Source organism: Chinchilla lanigera, unplaced genomic scaffold (genome assembly GCF_000276665.1).
Source record: "Chinchilla lanigera isolate Chin_1 unplaced genomic scaffold, ChiLan1.0 scaffold00061, whole genome shotgun sequence".
Lineage (NCBI taxonomy): Eukaryota > Metazoa > Chordata > Mammalia > Rodentia > Chinchillidae > Chinchilla > Chinchilla lanigera.
This window is the reverse complement of record NW_004955462.1, coordinates 4561092-4578836: the sequence shown is the minus strand read 5'-3', so window position 1 is coordinate 4578836 and position 17745 is coordinate 4561092. Positions and strand designations below refer to the sequence as shown.

At 33.8% G+C, this 17745-nt stretch overlaps 1 protein-coding gene and 1 long non-coding RNA gene across 13 annotated transcripts in view; one reads left to right on the top strand and one right to left on the bottom strand.

Moving 5' to 3' along the window:
* The window catches only part of LOC102027621 (uncharacterized protein C10orf68 homolog), a 150739-nt gene that overhangs the window by 65917 nt on the left and 67077 nt on the right, over positions 1 to 17745 (top strand). For all 12 annotated transcript variants that reach the window (XR_001236623.1, XR_001236622.1, XR_001236619.1 and 9 more), the window contains 3 exons: positions 1936 to 2019; positions 10579 to 10662; positions 15417 to 15500. Coding sequence is in view for 7 of the 12 variants with exons in the window: in XM_013521466.1 (XP_013376920.1) it covers positions 1936 to 2019; positions 10579 to 10662; positions 15417 to 15500 (252 nt within the window). In the remaining 5 variants the exon portion in view is untranslated. The remainder of the gene's footprint in view (positions 1 to 1935; positions 2020 to 10578; positions 10663 to 15416; positions 15501 to 17745) is intronic.
* Positions 9024 to 17745, bottom strand: part of LOC106150053 — an 82385-nt gene continuing 73663 nt past the window's right edge. Inside the window, exons 2-6 of the long non-coding RNA XR_001236624.1 lie at positions 16265 to 16334; positions 15386 to 15433; positions 13383 to 13473; positions 10899 to 11012; positions 9024 to 9060 (exon numbers count right to left, since the gene is read on the bottom strand). This is a non-coding gene — a long non-coding RNA (uncharacterized LOC106150053). The remainder of the gene's footprint in view (positions 9061 to 10898; positions 11013 to 13382; positions 13474 to 15385; positions 15434 to 16264; positions 16335 to 17745) is intronic.

Sequence of the window (17745 nt, the reverse complement as noted above, 5' to 3'; positions counted from 1 at the left end):
AAAAAAAAAAAAAAAGAAAAGACAAAAAATGGTGGATGCCCTTTTATCCTTATAAATAAGAAAATTTTATAATAAACACTATCAACATATACTTTAAAATTCTTTCTTATCTCATTTTCTATTAAAAGATATAGTGTTATATAAAGATGATTATAACAATTTATAACAATGTCTTTAATATAGATGTACTGTGTATAACAATAGCATAAATGGAAACAATGAAATATAACTATATGAGTGACATTTTCATATTGCTCTGGAATTTAATTAGTACAAATGTAAATTCTAAAATTTAATGGGGTTATAACACAACCCCATTAATATGTTAAAAAGTCAAGTAGTTCGATGCTTTAAATTGGCAAATTGTATAAAATGTTATTTTATAAATAGCTCAGTGAAACTGTATCTGGAAAGCATTTTTTAAAAAGAACTAATGCCAAGAAGATATAGTGAAGTTGGAAAATTGTGACTCATCAGATACAGTTCTCCAGCACAAACACTGTGCTTAACCTGGTGCTGAGCCCCCCTCTCTCTCTGTCACTGTCTTACATGTTCCTTCTTGCATGTTCTAATTGGAGAAAGAACCAGTGAAGCTAAAATGTGCCTGTTGATGTTACCCACTTTTACACTGCTAAGATCCTATTACTTTCACAAAGTATTGTTGTTTACATGCTAAAAATTTGTTCTTTCTAGTCTGATGTATGTCATTCAGTAATGAAGCCTCGACTAGTCCCTACCTCTGCATATTGCAGTGCTGGTACAGTTCTGCTTTCAAGGTCAAAGTTATAATGCAGTCTGCAACATTTACTTATGGACTCAGGGAGGGGAGAGAGAGTTGGGAAAAGAGAAAAGGGGGGAAAGTGAAATGAAGGAAGGAGTGAAGGTGGGAAGGCAGGAAGGCAGGAAGGAAAGAAGAGAGGGAGGAAAAGAGGGAGGGAGGGAGGCAAGCAGAATTCAATTTATGGTATCTCTCACAGGTTTCCAGCAGGCACATATACTGCTAGAACTAGATTTCACCTGCAAAACTTCAGTCCCAGTAATTGGCTTTAGATCACCAATTAATATTACTGGATTTTCAATATAAATTTCCTTTTAATGATTTTTTTTTTATTGGACCTAGTTTGTGGTTTCTAAATACAACAAAATTTTCAATAACATAAAAATTCAAATGGAACAAAATCCAGGCTCACTCCTGATACTTTTGCAAACTTAAGCACATCTCCTCAACACTAGCAGATATAAATGCAGGAGAAACCCAAGACTACTTCATCCTCAGTCCACATAACATCTTACTATTTTCTGTCATTGATGGCTACTCATTTTAAAGTTAAATTACCTAAAAATGGCATTAAAGTATTCTTGAGTGAGTCAAAGCATTTCTGCTGCACAGTAATTTTCTGTGACAATAGAGTCCATGCTTTCCATGTCAACTTGGAGGGAAGGGTGTGTTTCACCTCACCAGGTATATCCCTACAATTTCAGCGTGAAGTAATGTAAACTTGAAGTTCATGTTATTATCATAAACTATGTAGGTTATTTTCATTTTGCATTTCATTGTATGCCAATATCATTGGCGAAAGAATTATGAGGCATCAGTTTATGTAACAATTTTATTATTATCTAGATATGAGGTCTTACTCAAATTGCTAAACATTTTAAGACTTAATGCACTGAGGCACATATGGTTGCCAACAGATCTTCCAGTTCCAATGTTTTGTGATTTGGAAATCCAAAAAAATCATCATAACATTTAATCATCAATTAAAAATGTTAGTTAATTCTTTCTCTCTCTTGCTTTGTCTCTCTATCTTTCTCCCACACTTTTGCTCTCTCTTTCAAACATACACACACACACACACACACACACACACACACACCCATCATATTCTTACATTAGGATTACCTTACTTGTTTTTACTTTGTTTATTTCTATAGAAACTGATCTAGAACAGTTAAGAGATGCTTTTGGACAACACTTACAGAAGGATGAGTTTAAGACACTCTCACCATCTCTTCCTGGTAAGAAAAAATTTTGAAGTTTAATATTTATTCACCTTTGGAGTTTAATTAATATGTATCTTTAATTACAACATTACCTATGTTACTATGGAATGGGCAAAAAGCCTCATAAGTTCCATGCTATAATTGTATGGTAGTATTTCTTAGAAACATAAAATTAGCTTGATATCATTGCTTTTAGAATTCACTCATTTAGCAAGCAATACAAAAAAATCAAATGATATAGTGAGTTTAGAATATTAGTCAGGCAACTATATCTGTTGCTATTTTAGTTGCTTTGAATCCGCAAAATTAAAACAGCTGGCTGATAGGTGTGATACAAAGTGGAAAATAAGTTGCTTCAATAGCTATCAGTTCTTTGGTTACTTTTTATTTTAGGAAGAAAAAAACAACAAAATAACAACAGTGAAGATGAAAACAACACACAAAAATTATGATACAAGATTTCAAGACAAGATGATAGGAATTAACAATGTTGTTATATTACACATTGTTATCTTCAATGAAGTTGCTCAGATTACTAGATGTAAGAATGCAAGATTGATCAAACAATTAAAGACAATAAAAAGTAGTAAAAAAAATTAGAAACAATACAGAGCTTCACTAAACAAGATGGTAGGAATTCATCAATGGTTGTGATATTACATATTGTTGTTGTCAAATTAGTTGTTCAGATTACCAGATATAAGCATGCAAGATTGGTCAAGAAAAAATTAAGCATCAACTATTCCTTTAAATGTTAGACATAGTAATAGCATTACAGATACAGAGTCCTTTAGTTCTGTTGGTTTGGTTCAGATACTATACTGCTATCTTTAGTCGAACGTTAGGCAAGCCATTCCTTGATCTCTGTCTGATGCAGACAGTTTAACAGACAAATAAAGGAAGGATACATTGAAAGAGAAACCCTGTAAACCTATTATCATTCAGTAGTGCTTGGGCATGGGTTGAAGGAAGTCTGTAATTCTGAAAGGTGATACAAAGCAAATTTCAACTCCTTTCTCTTAATTCACTTTAATGTCAATTATATAGAATAATATTTATATAATTATATTGTTGTATCTTTGAAGTACAGTCATGCACTGCAATCTACACTAACACCAATTGTGATGGTGGGAAGTGATGCACTGAAGTAAGAAAATAATAAGGTAATAATCCACTAGAACAGATTGCACTCTGCCAACCTCCCAGTGGGGCAGAAGCCACACAACCCAGAGAAGCTTCAGGAGCCTCAGTGATGGTGCACTAATCCCACCACACTGGCACAGGAACTATGTTGAGCTCAGACAGACACAGGAGCCTTGGTGAGCCACTCCTCACTCCTCCCACTGTAGCAAGAGCCACATGGAGACCCAGACAGCTTCAGGAGCCTCGGGGACTACACTTCACACCCCCACACCATTGAGGGAGACACACTGGGTCCTGGGGAACTTTGAGAACCTCACCACAACCCCTCTCCTCATTGTGGGAGTCATACTGAGCCCCAGGGAACCTTAGGATCTTTAAAAAAGGCAAAATGCAATCTCAGACCTCCACCACACCCAGAACAAGTCCAGGAGACGTTGACATGGAAGTCATGCACCTGAAATTTCTGAAATGATACCAAATGAAGTAAAGAAACAACTCCATACGGCTGTGGAAGAAACCAGATCACAAATAATCTCTTAGGTTAAAAAAAAAATGACAACAATAATGAAAGAATCACTCAGCACATCTAAAGAAGAAAGATAAAAAATAGAGGAGCATAGAAAATGATGGAAACATTGAATGAACAATATAGGAAAGAATTAGAATGCATGAAACAGATTCAAAAAGATACCTAGGAAATTAAAAATTCCATCAAAAGGTAGCAAAACCACTTGAAGGAGGCTGAAGATAGGCTTTGAAACCTTAAAGAGCATTGCTGCTAATGATCGTGAAAGCAAAGACCTCTGAAAAATAACAAGGAACCAGGAAATAGCAATTCAACAGCTGTAAGATGATGTGAAGAAAAACAAGACTAACAGGTATCAATGAAACAGGAGTCAACATAAATAAAATAAAAAGACTATTTGCAGAAATAATAGCAGAAAATGTCCTGAGGATGGAAAAATAATCTGACATACAGGTAAGTGAGGCATATAGAATTCCAATTACCCATAATCAAAATAAATCTATGCCCAAACATATACTGATCAAGATCCGAGAAATTCAGCAAAAGAACAGAATATTAAAAGCTGTTAGAGAAAAGAAACAGATCACATATAAAGGAAAGCCCATAAGAATCAAAGCAGATTTCTCAACACAAACCATCAAGTCAAGAAGAACTTTGAGTGAAGTATTCCAGGTCCTAAAGGAAAACAACTTCCAACATAGATTAACGTTCCATTCAAAGCTGTCCTTCAGAATTAATGGAGAAATAAAATATTTCCATGACAAAGAACAACTGAAGAAATTCATGAGTGCCAAACCAACCCTACAAAGAATACTGCAAAATATTCTAGAAAGAGATAAAAAATTAGCACAATTCCAAGAACAACAGTAGAAAGGAACCACCAAGCAAAGCAGGGAATCAAACAGTGAGAAACCAACAACAGGAAAATAACATGGCAAAGATAAGCCAATACATATCAGTTATAACAATATAAATGGCATCAGTTCACCTATCAAAAGAAGCAGACTGGTAGACTGGATCAAGAAACAAAATCCAACAATATGCTGTATACAAGAAACACATTTGACTCAAAAGAACATTCATAGACTGAAAGTGAAAGGGTGGAAAATAATACTCAATACAATAGGAAACAGAAAAAAAACAGGAGTAGCTATTCTCTTTGCAGACAATGTGAACTTCAAACTAAGAATGATCAAAAGAGATAAAGATGGTCACTATACACTTGTAGGGGAAAACTGAAAGAGGAGGAGATAACAATCATAAATATCTATGCACAAATACAGAAACATCAAACTATATAAGACAAATTTTAAAAGTCATGAAAAATCAGAGAAGTACAAACACAATCATAACAGAGGACTTTAACACCCCCTTGTCACAAAGGGATAGATCAATTAGACAAAAAAAAATCAATTAAGAAATAATAGAAGTAAACCAAACTTATGAACAAGTGGACTTAGTAGATTTTTACAGTGTTGCACCCAACAGGATCAGAATACATTCTTTTCAGCTGCACATGACATGGTTTGTCAAATAAACCATATACTAATCCATGGAACATGCTTAAGTAAATGCAAAGGAATAGAAATTATCCTATGCATGCTATCAGACCACAGTGCAATAAAACTGAAAATTATTGACAAAAGAAATCATAAAAACTCCATAAGCACATGGAAACTAAATAACACCCACCTGAACAACCAGTGGATGACAGATGAAATTAAACAATATTTACAATCAAGTGAAAATGCAGATACAACTCAGTGGAACCTGAGGGATGCAATAAAAGCAGTCCTCAGAGGGAAGTTTATAGTGGTGAATTCCCACATCAAGAAAACAGAACAAGCACAAATAACCTCATGCTGCACTTGAAGCTTCTAGCAAAAGTCAAGTCCAAAGCTCAAAGAAGGCAGGACATTACAAAGATCAGAGGAGAAATTAGCACAATGGAGAATAAGAAAACAATACAAAGAATTAATGAATCAAAGAGTTGGTTCTTCAAAAGAATAAATAAATATGATAATTCCCTAGCCAAACTTATCAAAAAAAGGGAAAAAAAAACTCAAATTCATGTAATAAGGAATAAAAAGAGTGAAATCATTTTAGATCCTGTAGAAATTCAAAGGATTATCAATACCTGCTTCAAAAATCATTACTCTCATAGGATGGAAAACATGGAGGAAATAGAGAGATTTCTAAATACATATGAATTATCAAAGCTGCATCAAGAAGATATAAAAATACTGAAAAACTCCATATAAGCCTACAAAATTGAAAATGTAATAAAAAACAAACCTTACCAGCAAACAAAAACCCAAATCCTGATGGTTCCACAGCTGAATTTTATGAGAAATTTAGAGAAGATTAATGCCAATTCTTCTCAAACTATTTTCTGAATTTGAAAGGTAAGGAATTCTCCCTAACTCATTCCTGGAGGCAAATATTACCCTGATTCCAAAACCAGAGAAAGATCCAGGCAAAAAAGAGAACTATAGGCTAATCTCCCTAATGAACATAGATGCAAAAATTCTCAAGAAAATACTGGCAAACAAAATACAGCAAATCATCCAGAAGGTTATACATTATGACCAAGTAGGATTCATCCCAGGAATGCAGGGATGGTTCAGTATACACAAATAAATTAATATAATGCACCATATCAGTAGAGCCAAAGACAAAAATCACATGATCACCTCAATAGATGCGGAAAAGTTTTTGATAAAGTCTGTCACTCATTCATAACAAAAACCCTACAGAAAATCAGAATAGATGGTCTTTCCCTCATTCTGAAAAGTCATCTATGACAAACCAACAGGCAACGTCATACTAAATGGACAAAAACTGAAAGCTTTCACTGTAAAATCAGGAACAAGACATGGATGTCCACTGTCACCACTCCATTTCAATATAGTTCTGCAAATACTAGCCAGAGAAATTAGACAAGAGAGAGAAATAAAAGGAATAAGGGTAAGAAAGAAAGAAATGAAATTATCGTTATTTGCAGATGACATGGCACTCTACATAGAAGACCCCAAAAACTCCACCAAAAGACATCAGTAGCATAGCTGGATACCAAGTGAGCACTCAAAAATCAATAGCATTCCTATACACAATGAACAAACACACTGAGAGAGAAATTAGGGAAACCACACTTTTCACAATGGCAAACAAAAAATGAAATACTTAGGAATCAGTCTAACAAAGGAAGTAAAAGATCTATACATTGACAATTACAGTACTCTGAAAAAGAGATCAAAGAGGATTTCAGAAAATGGAAAGATATTCCTTGCTCATGAGTAGGAAACCAACATTGTGAAAATGGCCATACTCCCAAAATTATTGAACAGATTCAATCCCAATTAAAACAGCACTAGTATACCTCACAGATCTAGAGAAAACTTTCCTAGAATTCATTTGGAACCAGAAGAGGACCTAGAATAGCAAAAAGTAATCCTGGACAACAAAGGTAAGGCAGAAGGTATCGCAATCCTTGACTTGAAATTATAGTACGAAACCACTGTGATAAAATCAGCATGATACTGGCGAAAAAATAACAGACCTGAGGATGAATGGAACAGATTTAGAAGATTCAGACACAACTACAAACACACTCGGCCACCTTATCGTTGACAAAACGGCCAAACATGTTCACTGGAAGAAAGATAGCCTCTTTAATAAACAGTGCTGGAAAAACTGGCTTGCCAACACACCAAAGACTAAAACTAGACCCATGTCCATCACCATGCACTAAACTAAAATCAAAATGGATCAAAGATCTAAGTATTAAAACACAAACACTAAATCTACTGGAAGAGAAAGTAGGTAGAAATCTTAAAGACATAGGGGTAGGCAGAGAGTTCATGAAGAAAACCCAAATTTCATGAGAAATTCTTCAAAGAATCAACACCTGGGATCTCATCTTATTGAAAAGTTTTTGCACATCAAAGGAAATCACCAACAGAGTAAAAAAGCCCATGAATTTGGAAAAAACTTCAGCCAACTGTCCCTCAAAGAACTTATATATAGAACATATAAAGAAGTAAAAAAAATCAGGCCCCCCAAATTCAAAGACCCAATCCAAAAATGGGCATCTGAGATGAATGCACACTTCTCAGATAAAAAATAAAAATGGAAAATAAATACTTGAAAAAATGTTCAACATCATTGGTCATTTGAGAAATGCAAATTAAAGTAACTCTGAGATTCCATCTCACCCCAGAAAGAATGGCTATCATCAAGAAATCAACCCATAACAAGTGCTGGAGGGGCTGTGGGGAAAAAGGAACCCTTCTGCACTATTGTGGGAGTATAGACTGGTGAAACCACTGTGGAAATCAGTGTGGAGATTCATTCCAAAACTGGGATTGGAGGTCCCACTTAAACTAGCTATTCTCCTTCTGGGTATTTTTTTAGAAGAACTGAAAACATCATGCCACAGCAATGTATGTGCACCCATATTTATAGCAGCACAATTTGTCATAGCTAAATCTTGGAAGCAACCCAAATGCACACCAATGGAGGAATGGATAAAAAAGATGTAGTATTTTTATGTAATCGAGTATTACTCAGCTATAAAAAAGATGAACTTAAGGCTTTTGTAGGTAAATAAATGCAACTAGAGACCATAATTATAAGTGAAATAAATCAGACCCACATGTGTAAACATTATATTGTCTCCCTAGTGTAAGAACCTAAAAGAATAAATAAAATCCAAAAGGTACAATAGACATTGTGAACAGGAAGGAAATTGCTCAAAAGGAAGTAACAACTGGGATCAGGGAAAGGAGAAAAGAATAAAAGAAGGAAGAAAAATATATATGTATATACTAGGATAACTGGGATAATTGTACTGTTGATGTCTATGGGTTTATTGAAAGGAACATTTAATGCTTTTTTTTTTTCTTGACCAATTTTGCATGCTTATATCTGGTAATCTGAACAACTTATTTGAAGACAAAAATATGCAGTATAACAACTATGCAGTTGAATTCCTACCATCTTGTTTAGTGAAGCTCTACATCATTTCTGATTTTTTTTCTTAGCACCTTTTATTATCTTTAATTGTTTGATTAATCTTGCATTCTTACATCTGGTAATCTGAGCAATTTTGTTGAAGATAACAATATGTAATATAACAACCATTGTTATTTATCATCTTGTTTTGAAATCCTGTATCATTTTAGCAGTCAGGGTTAACTAGAGAAACAGGTATAACACCAGATACACAAATGTACAAGAAATTATAAGTTTGGCTTACAATGGTTAGCCACAGAGTTGGATGAGGAAGCAAGCAGAGGGTGTCTGCACGCTGGAGATTGAAGAGCCCAGCCCCGGGCCTGGAGCTCACTGCAGTGTCCGTGCAAGTCCGTATCAGCAGGCTGATGATTCTGCAATGAAATGCTGAAGAATCTACGATTTAAGCCAGAAAGCCTACTCCCCAGGCAGAAGCCAAACAGTCTGCACTAGAAGCTAGGAGATGACCAAGCTGAAGAAGAAGACTGGAGCTCCTCCAAAGAACCAGCCACTAGTCCTTTCTCAGTTCCCTTTTTTTATGCAGCCTACGTGCCCTGTGGGTGTGGAGGTTGTCCTCCATACCCACACTCTCTGCATGCCTTTCTCTTGCCCAGACTCAGTATGAATACAAAGTAAGCACCCTGGCTCCCTACTGAGTCACAGTTAACTTCCTAAACTTCTCAAATTGATACAATGAGCAACATCCCAGAAGGGTAAGGGTAAGATGCAGAACTGCTGAGTCACTTAGTGAAACCTCTAGACTCCCCAAGTTGACACAATGTATCAACCATAAAAATCATTTCTATTGTTTTCATGTTGTTTTGTTTTTGTCTTTGTTGTTGCTATTTTGTTGTTTTTTCTCTTTAAAATAAAAAAATCCATAAGAACAATGAATATAACTAAAAATTATGAATAAGATTAATATAATAAATGCTATAAATATAGTCATGCATCACTTCACAGCTGCGATGCATTCTGAGAAATGCATGATTTTGTCATGGTGAGAACATCAGGGCTGGGGCATAGTTCAGTGGCACAGTGCTTGCCTGGCAAGTGCAAGGTCCTGCATTCAATTCCCAGTACAGAGAGAGAGAGACAGAGACAGAGACACAGAGAGAGAGAGAGGAGAGAGAAAGAGAACATCATAGAGTTACAGGCAACTTTTTTTTCTATGTCTTTGAACCAGGTTAAGGTTCTAATTTCAACAAAAAGATAAAATTGCATAATGATGGAAATGGAAAAGGCTCCAATCTCAAGCCTGATAATTTTGCAAATGTAACCATTTCCTTTTGCTACACGCTGAATGGACCTCAGAGGGCACTTTTTCTCAGTCCAACAAATATTTGTTCTTTTCATCAGTGGTGCATACATGATTTACAGTTTTGTGTCCTAAATGGGAATGAAAATATTCCTGAATGAATCAAAGAATTTCTCCATTATAATATATTCTTGTGACTAGTAAGACCTTAGTTTGAAGCTTGATGTATGGAAAAAAGTTATTCTAGCTCAGCAGGAACATACTATAGAATTAATATGTTCTTCAAATAAATTTAAAAGTTACATAATTATCATGTATCCAGGATGATTTTAATTTATATGGGAGCATTCTATAGAAAAGTCACCAGAAGAAAGTGATATGGCACCTAGGTACTCTTCAGTTTTTCTTTTCAGTAAATATATACTCTTATTCAACTAAGTAAACATATCTAAGCATCCATATAATATGACTTATATACATGCTAACTGTTTTTCCATTCTAAGACTGTGTTACTGTCCAATACAGACTTTTTATTCTCTTATTCTATAAACACAAATGTTTTAACTTACTACTATACACATAATCTAGTATATAAATAGTTACATACAGTGTTTTGTTCTGTTTATTTGTATAGAAACAGGTATAGATCAATTTACACATGAAGCTGAAAGAGATAAATTAAAAAGTGAATTCAAGTCACAACTGAAGAATCACCCTGGTAAGAACAAGAATATTATATTATAATATTTCTAGTTAATTTATCTTCTTAAGAGTTAACTAATTATAGGTATCAATGGGAGTAGTACTTATAAATTACAGTTATATGAGTAAAGTCTTTATCAGTTCCCCCAATAAGTAGTTCTAGTTATACTATCAGTGTATAGTTAACTCTGGATATAATTTTTTAATTCACTCACTTAGAATATAAAACATTAAGAACAATGATAAACTAACCTTAGAATGTGCTTTGTAGATATACAGTATATCCAATGCTGTTCTATTCAGTTTCAGGATTATACAGAAATTTCTCTTTTGAATTTGCTAAAGCAGAAAGGCCAGCTAATAGATCTGACAAGAAAACCAGTTTAACACAGTTATTTCTTTGGTCATTAGTTCCCTCCATATGATGAAAATGTCAGGCAAACTGCAATAAAGTCCTTTAGTTATATTTTTCAGAGATCATACAACTGAATTTAGCCTTAGAGTTGACTTGTTAGAGACACTTCTGATCATAAATCACTTAAAAACATATATTATCAAATAAAAACAAGTGCAGAAAAGGGAAAGAGTATGTCAGTATCCAAATTTGCTACTATACATCATCAGCAATGAGAGAGACAGAGACAGAGAAAAAGAGAGAAATATAAATAGAAATTGTGGACCAAACAGAAGAAAAAGTCAAAAACTGGTAATGAGAATTCTACATAAAATGAAAGCAAAACATTTATTATAAATATATTCATAGAATTAAAGGAAACAGTTAAAGGAAAAAAGGAAAGTATAAAGACAGTATCTTATAAAGTACATAATATCAGCATTGTGATGGAAACTAATTTTTAAAAAGAATGAAATATAAACTTTAAGGAAAATTCACACAGTACTTTAACTATCAGGTGAAAGAACCAGCAAATTTAAGTCAATAGGAATATTAGAAAGAGAGTAGAGAGAGAATGGGTTAGAAGAAATAAAGATGACAGACATATGGCTGAATACTTTGAAAATATTTGATTAATAATATGAGTCAATGTGCCTAAGCTCAATGAAACCCATGTAGAAAAACACAAATCTATAACCAGATTTATCATAGTAAAAATGTTGAAGGACAAAAAGAAAAACACAGCAATAAAAGAAAAATGTTCCAGAATGTAAAAGTAAATCTCAATAAAATTGTCTGCTGACTTAGCATCAAAAACTATACAGCTGACTTACAACTCAGGGGTTGAGAACTCTCCTGGCATATGCAAAACTCAGAGTTTGAACCCCTGTACCTGCAAAGAAGACTGTGAAGTCAAGAAGGCAGTGTAATGACATTCAAAGTGCTAGCGGGGTGCCCACTTCGGCAGCACATATACAAAGTGCTAGGGGGAAAAACTGCCAAATAAGAACTCTAGCAAATCCAGCATCTAGCAAAAGTATCTTTCAAAAAGAAATGTGAGAGGGGCTGCTAAGTAAATAACAATTGAGATATTTCATTTCTAGCAGAACTTTCCTCAAAAATATATGAATATTTCTTTAGGCTAATGGAAATTGACCTCTGACAATAATTTAAATCACCCACAAAAAAATCACAGGTTTTAAAATTTTGTAATTCAAAAAAGACTATAAATGTACGTTTAATTTCATTTCTTCCTTCAAATGATTTATAAGTTGATTTTATAAATATGATTATATAATTTAATTATACTGTCAATCATGTAAAATACATTTCACAATAATAGTACAAAAGTGAGGAGTAGAAAATGAAATATATTGCCCTAAAAATAATGATACTGTATAGTAACCCAAATGCACAGGAAAGTAAAAAAAGAACCAACAACTACAAAGAAGGTTAATACGACAAAAACTATAAATATATATTTGATCTTTCTTTTCTCAGATTTATTTTAAAAGGATAAAATTACATAAGGAAATTATTATAAAATTACTATAATGTTTTAATATTTAAGGCATGATGTATAACAATGATATAAAAATTGGAAAATGGAGATAAAGCCGTATTTATAGGAGCAATGTTTTTATATCTCATCAGAAATTCAATTAGTATGTGTGAAATAGATCCTCAGTTTGACTGACATGTATGGTCATCGCTTGGCATCCTTGAGAGACTGGCTTCAGGACTATTCTTGTGTAAAAAATCCACAGGTGCTAAAGTCCTTCAGATAAAGTGCAATAATATTTGCATATAACCTATACACATTCTCTTGTATACTTTAAATTATCTCTAGATTACTTAACATACCTAATAAAATGTAAAACTTTATTGTACTATATTGTTTAGGGAGTATTGATGAGAAAAGACTATACATATTCAATAAAAGTGAAATTTTTTTCTAAAGATTTTTTTTAAGAGGAGGAAAGGCTTATTGAGAGAGAGGAATAAGGGAGTAGACAGAAATCAGATAAGGCATGACTAAAACCAAGCAGGGCAAATTTTAAATCCTGTCACAGGATGTTCATCAGCCAGGTGAGGTTGTGGTGAGATGTGAACCAAAAAGGACTTGAAAAACCACACCCACACCCTTGGTTAGAGCCCATATGGCCTCTAGCTTGTGTTGACTCCTCTCACTGCCTGCAGCTTTTTTTAGCAGACATTCCACAGTTTTGGCATCTCCAGCTTTCTGGGGTCTAGTGAAGACCCTTTGGGTTCACTCTGTCAGCTTCATGTAATGCCCTTTCCTGGACTCCTGGCAGGGACTGTGACCTTGTCAGTATTTTTACCTGGGCATCCAGGCTGTTTTTAAAAATTTGAGTGGAACCTTCCGTGACTTCATGATTTTCCATGGCTTCATAATTCTTGTATTTTACATGCCTGAAAAAGCAGCACCACGTGGGTAATGCCAGGGTCAGCTGCCAGCTTCAACAGTAATCAACCCCCCAGAACCACAACTGGAGAATCCTCTGAGTACCCAGATGTCTGAACGCTAAGATATACATTCCTAGGTTGCCCTGAATAAGCACGTGTCCAAGCAATTTTCTTCTCAGATAAAAGATTTAGCTTTTGCAACCTTGAACCTGTAATGATTAGGGCTTTGCTGATTTTTGAAATGTCCTCAGTATGAAGTACCTGGTTTTTCATTAATTAAAATCTTTTTAGCACTATTCCATCCTTTGCCCCAAAGTTGTAAGTGCTCCTCCCTTTTTGAAGAAACAGCAAATTTTTCAAATGTTCAGCACTTCCTTTTGTTCCTGATTGTCATTATAGATCTCACTAAAAATAGCCAGAAGTACCCATGTCACACATTCTGAATATTGGGTTTCCTTGAAATTTTTTCCACCAGATTAATGAGTTAGTTACTATAAATCTCAGTCTTCCTCAAAGTTTCAGGATCTGAGCAAAGTATAGATAAGTTTTCTACCAGAGAATAACACATACAGCCTGTAGTCCAACTTCCTATGTAGTCCTTCTTTCCGACTAAAACCTCCTGAGCCTGACCTGTACTGCTCACATTTTTATCAGGATTCCAGTCTTCTGAGTTCTAACCAGAATCTCTCATCAATCTCTGTTTACATCAGTCTAGGACATTATAGTCCATTTCTCCAAACTCTTGTGATAAACAAAATATAAAGCAGTTAGGTACAATTACAGCAACAACCCCACTCCTGGTGCCAATTTTTGTACTAGTCAACTTTGCTGTCACTAAGACAAAATAATAACACCCACAACCTGAAGGAGGAGGGGTTTATTTTGGCTCATTTCAATCTGTGGTCAGCTGGCTCCAAGGCAAAAATGTCATAATAGAAGGGCCTGGTGGAGAAAAACTGTTTACTGCATGAATCAAAGAAATGAGGAACAAGGGAAAAGAATATACCCTTCCAAGTCCTACCTCCTGTGACCTGCTCCTTATGAACAGGGTCTACCTCCACATATGAGACTCTCAGGGGACATTATTGCAAATCAAAACCATAATGGATTACTTGCTTCTTTTCTATCACTGATGCTTATTTGACTTATAGTTGCATTTAAAAAGACCGTGAATGTATTTGCCTTTACAATGAGCTACATCACCAGCCTTTTCTTATTATTTTTTGACGCAAGGTCTCGCTAAATTTCCTTTTTTAGCTGAGCTTGAATTTTCTGTCCTCCTCCAGCCTCCCAGAATACTGGGATTACAGATATGCATCATTGTACTTGGCTTGCAATTTCCGTTTTATAATAATAGTCTATAAGTTGTGATGACCATTGTTTGCAACTTGACCTAAAACATGTTATACTCTAAATATACATCTCACCAAATATATCCCTACAATCTTACTATATGTTAATGTATACTTATACTTTATTATCATAAATTATCTAGAATAATGTCAATTACATATATTTGTATTGTATGGAAAAATACTAGTTAAGGAGTTATGGAGCATCACCCTGCATATCAATATCATTGTTTGATATATATATATATATATATATATGATCTTGGACAAAGTACTGAACATCTCTATATACCAATATAAAGAAGTTTATACAGGGGCTGGGGATTTAGCTCAGCAGCAAAGCGCCTGCCTAGCAAGCACAAGGTCGTGAGTTCGGTTCCTGGTACCGGAGAAAAACCAAAAAAAAAAAAAAAAAAAAAAAAAAAGAAGTTTATACAATTGGTAACAGTTCTTTCAAATTTGTATCCTCACCTTACTTTAATATGGACTTTTAATTGTGATTTTTCTAATTAAAATGCAAATAAAGGTAATACTAAGTATATATATATGCATATGTTAATACCTACCTTAAAAATTAATTTGAAGTATGTTTTCTAGAGACTGAAATAGAACACCTAAAGGATACAATTGGACAAGGTTTAATAAAGGATGAAATTCAGACACAATCAAAAAATTACTTTGGTAAGAAGAATAATTTTTAAATTTACTTATGGTTTATTCATCTTCTCTGGAGTTTAATTAAATATGGATATTTAACCACTTACCAGTTCAGTTATTTAAATACAGGATGGCCAAAAATTGCATAGTTTTTCATTAAATTTTATAAGATAATATAAAAGGAAATATAAAAATGACAGTTTTATCCAATTTATCCAATACAATAATCAACTGCCCAAGTGATACTCAAGGTAAACTGTTTAGTTGTTAATGACAAAAATACCTCTCTGTTACTATTATATGACAAAATATCTTCATGAATTTCCTTTATAAATACTTGAACTATGGTAGTTACTCCCAAAGGAAAATAAGACACTCTTACTTTTAGAATTGTTCTATTTTAAAAGTGATTCATAAAAATCTAATAGAATATATTTGTAAAAATATTTCAAGTATTACTTAAATTACTTTTTATTTCTGGCTACTTTGAGAAGTTACTTTGCATTTACAAAAGCAGAAATGCTAACTTATGAATATGATAAAAGTGGAACATAAAAAATTACTTCATTGGATAAACATTCCCTTTATATGTTACAAGGTAGGGAAAATGCATATGTATATAAGTATTAGCTGCAATAAATTTCTTTGGTTTTGTTATATGGTTCAAAGATTACACAAGTGTCTTCTTTCCTGAAACACTGATGCACTGCTTGAGTTTTGATCAGTCACCAAAACAGAGAGTTGAACAGAGCATGTGGGAAAAAGGCAACTAGACCACGATAATATACCTTTCATCCAAAAGTAACTGTGTGCATGACCAAAGCTGTGCTCGCAGCAGAATAACATCAAAGCTTCATACTGCAGAACAAGAAGATTGAGTAAAACAGTAAATAGTCAGAAAATACCTTAATTAAATACACACAACAATGAGAAATCCTCTAAAGGAGAAGGAAGAAATCAGCATGTAGATTTGCTACACTATGTTACCTAAAAGTCCAGTTTTAGTGAAATGTTAGGAGATGTGCAAAATAACCACAAGTTGTGACCCACACACAAGGAAAGAAAGCCAAATGCTTTTTATGAAGATCCCAAATTTTTTATCTGTCTAACTAAAGTAATTATTATGAATATTTAAGAAAATTAATGAAAGTATGCTTGAATGTAAAAGGAGGTTATGATGCCGATATTTTAACCAACATGAACAAAGAATATTTTTCTTTAAAAAAAGAGATTCTACAGTTGGTAGTAAGGAATAATTCACTAGAGAGGCTCGAGAATAAACTTTAAGAGAAAGAAGATATAAATCTGCAAACTTAAATGAAAGTACCAGCAGGACAGATGCAAGAAAAGAAGCAGAAAAAATGTTGAAGAAAAACGTTTGGCTGAATTTTTTTTTAAGTGTTTGATACTTATTGTAGCTAAGTTAAATCCAAGTAGTATAACCCCAGTGAAACCCACAGTCTGATCAACAGAGCAAAATACTGAAAGACATAAAGGAAATCTGAAAGCAGCTAGAGAAAAGCTCCTAATGCCATAAAAGGAAACTCTGGCAAGCATAACAGGTAACATAGCATCAGAAACTATAGAGACCACAGGATAATGGTGTGGCATATCAAAGTGCTACAAGAGAGAGCTGTCAACTGTGAATCTTATGTCCAGGAAAATTAGCTTTAAAAATGAAATTCACCTAAGGAAAATCGAAAGTAAATAAAAATGTAGAGAATTTGTTATTGTCCATCCACTTTATAAGAAATACTCAGTGGTGAAGGAGATCAGAAGGTCAAGGAAGAAAGAAGATTGAACGTGATCAGAATAATGATATATATGTACCAAATCCCAAAAAGGAAAGTAAGTATTATATATTGCAAAAAAATGCTAATAAAATTTTTTAAAGAAATGTTGAAAAATGCTCCAGTGAGCAAGGCGTTCTCACAGTCACTTGAATCCACACATTCATAAGTATAGGTAAAGTAATTCTGGTATTGCAAAAATTGTACAAATGAATATTTTCTTTTAATAAATCTAAAATGAAATTTTATAGTACAATATGCATAGTTGTATTATTGGATCCATATTGTATACATGTGAAATTAATTTGATAGTACCACAAAGGAGATAGATGATAGCAATGATGTACTACAGTAAGGAAATTACAATAGACAATAACTCAGATCCAAAGAAAATAGTATTTTAAATACTAGAAATTATAAATAATAACTTGCTTATAATAAACATTAAATATACACTTGCCCTTCTCCTCTTTACCTCT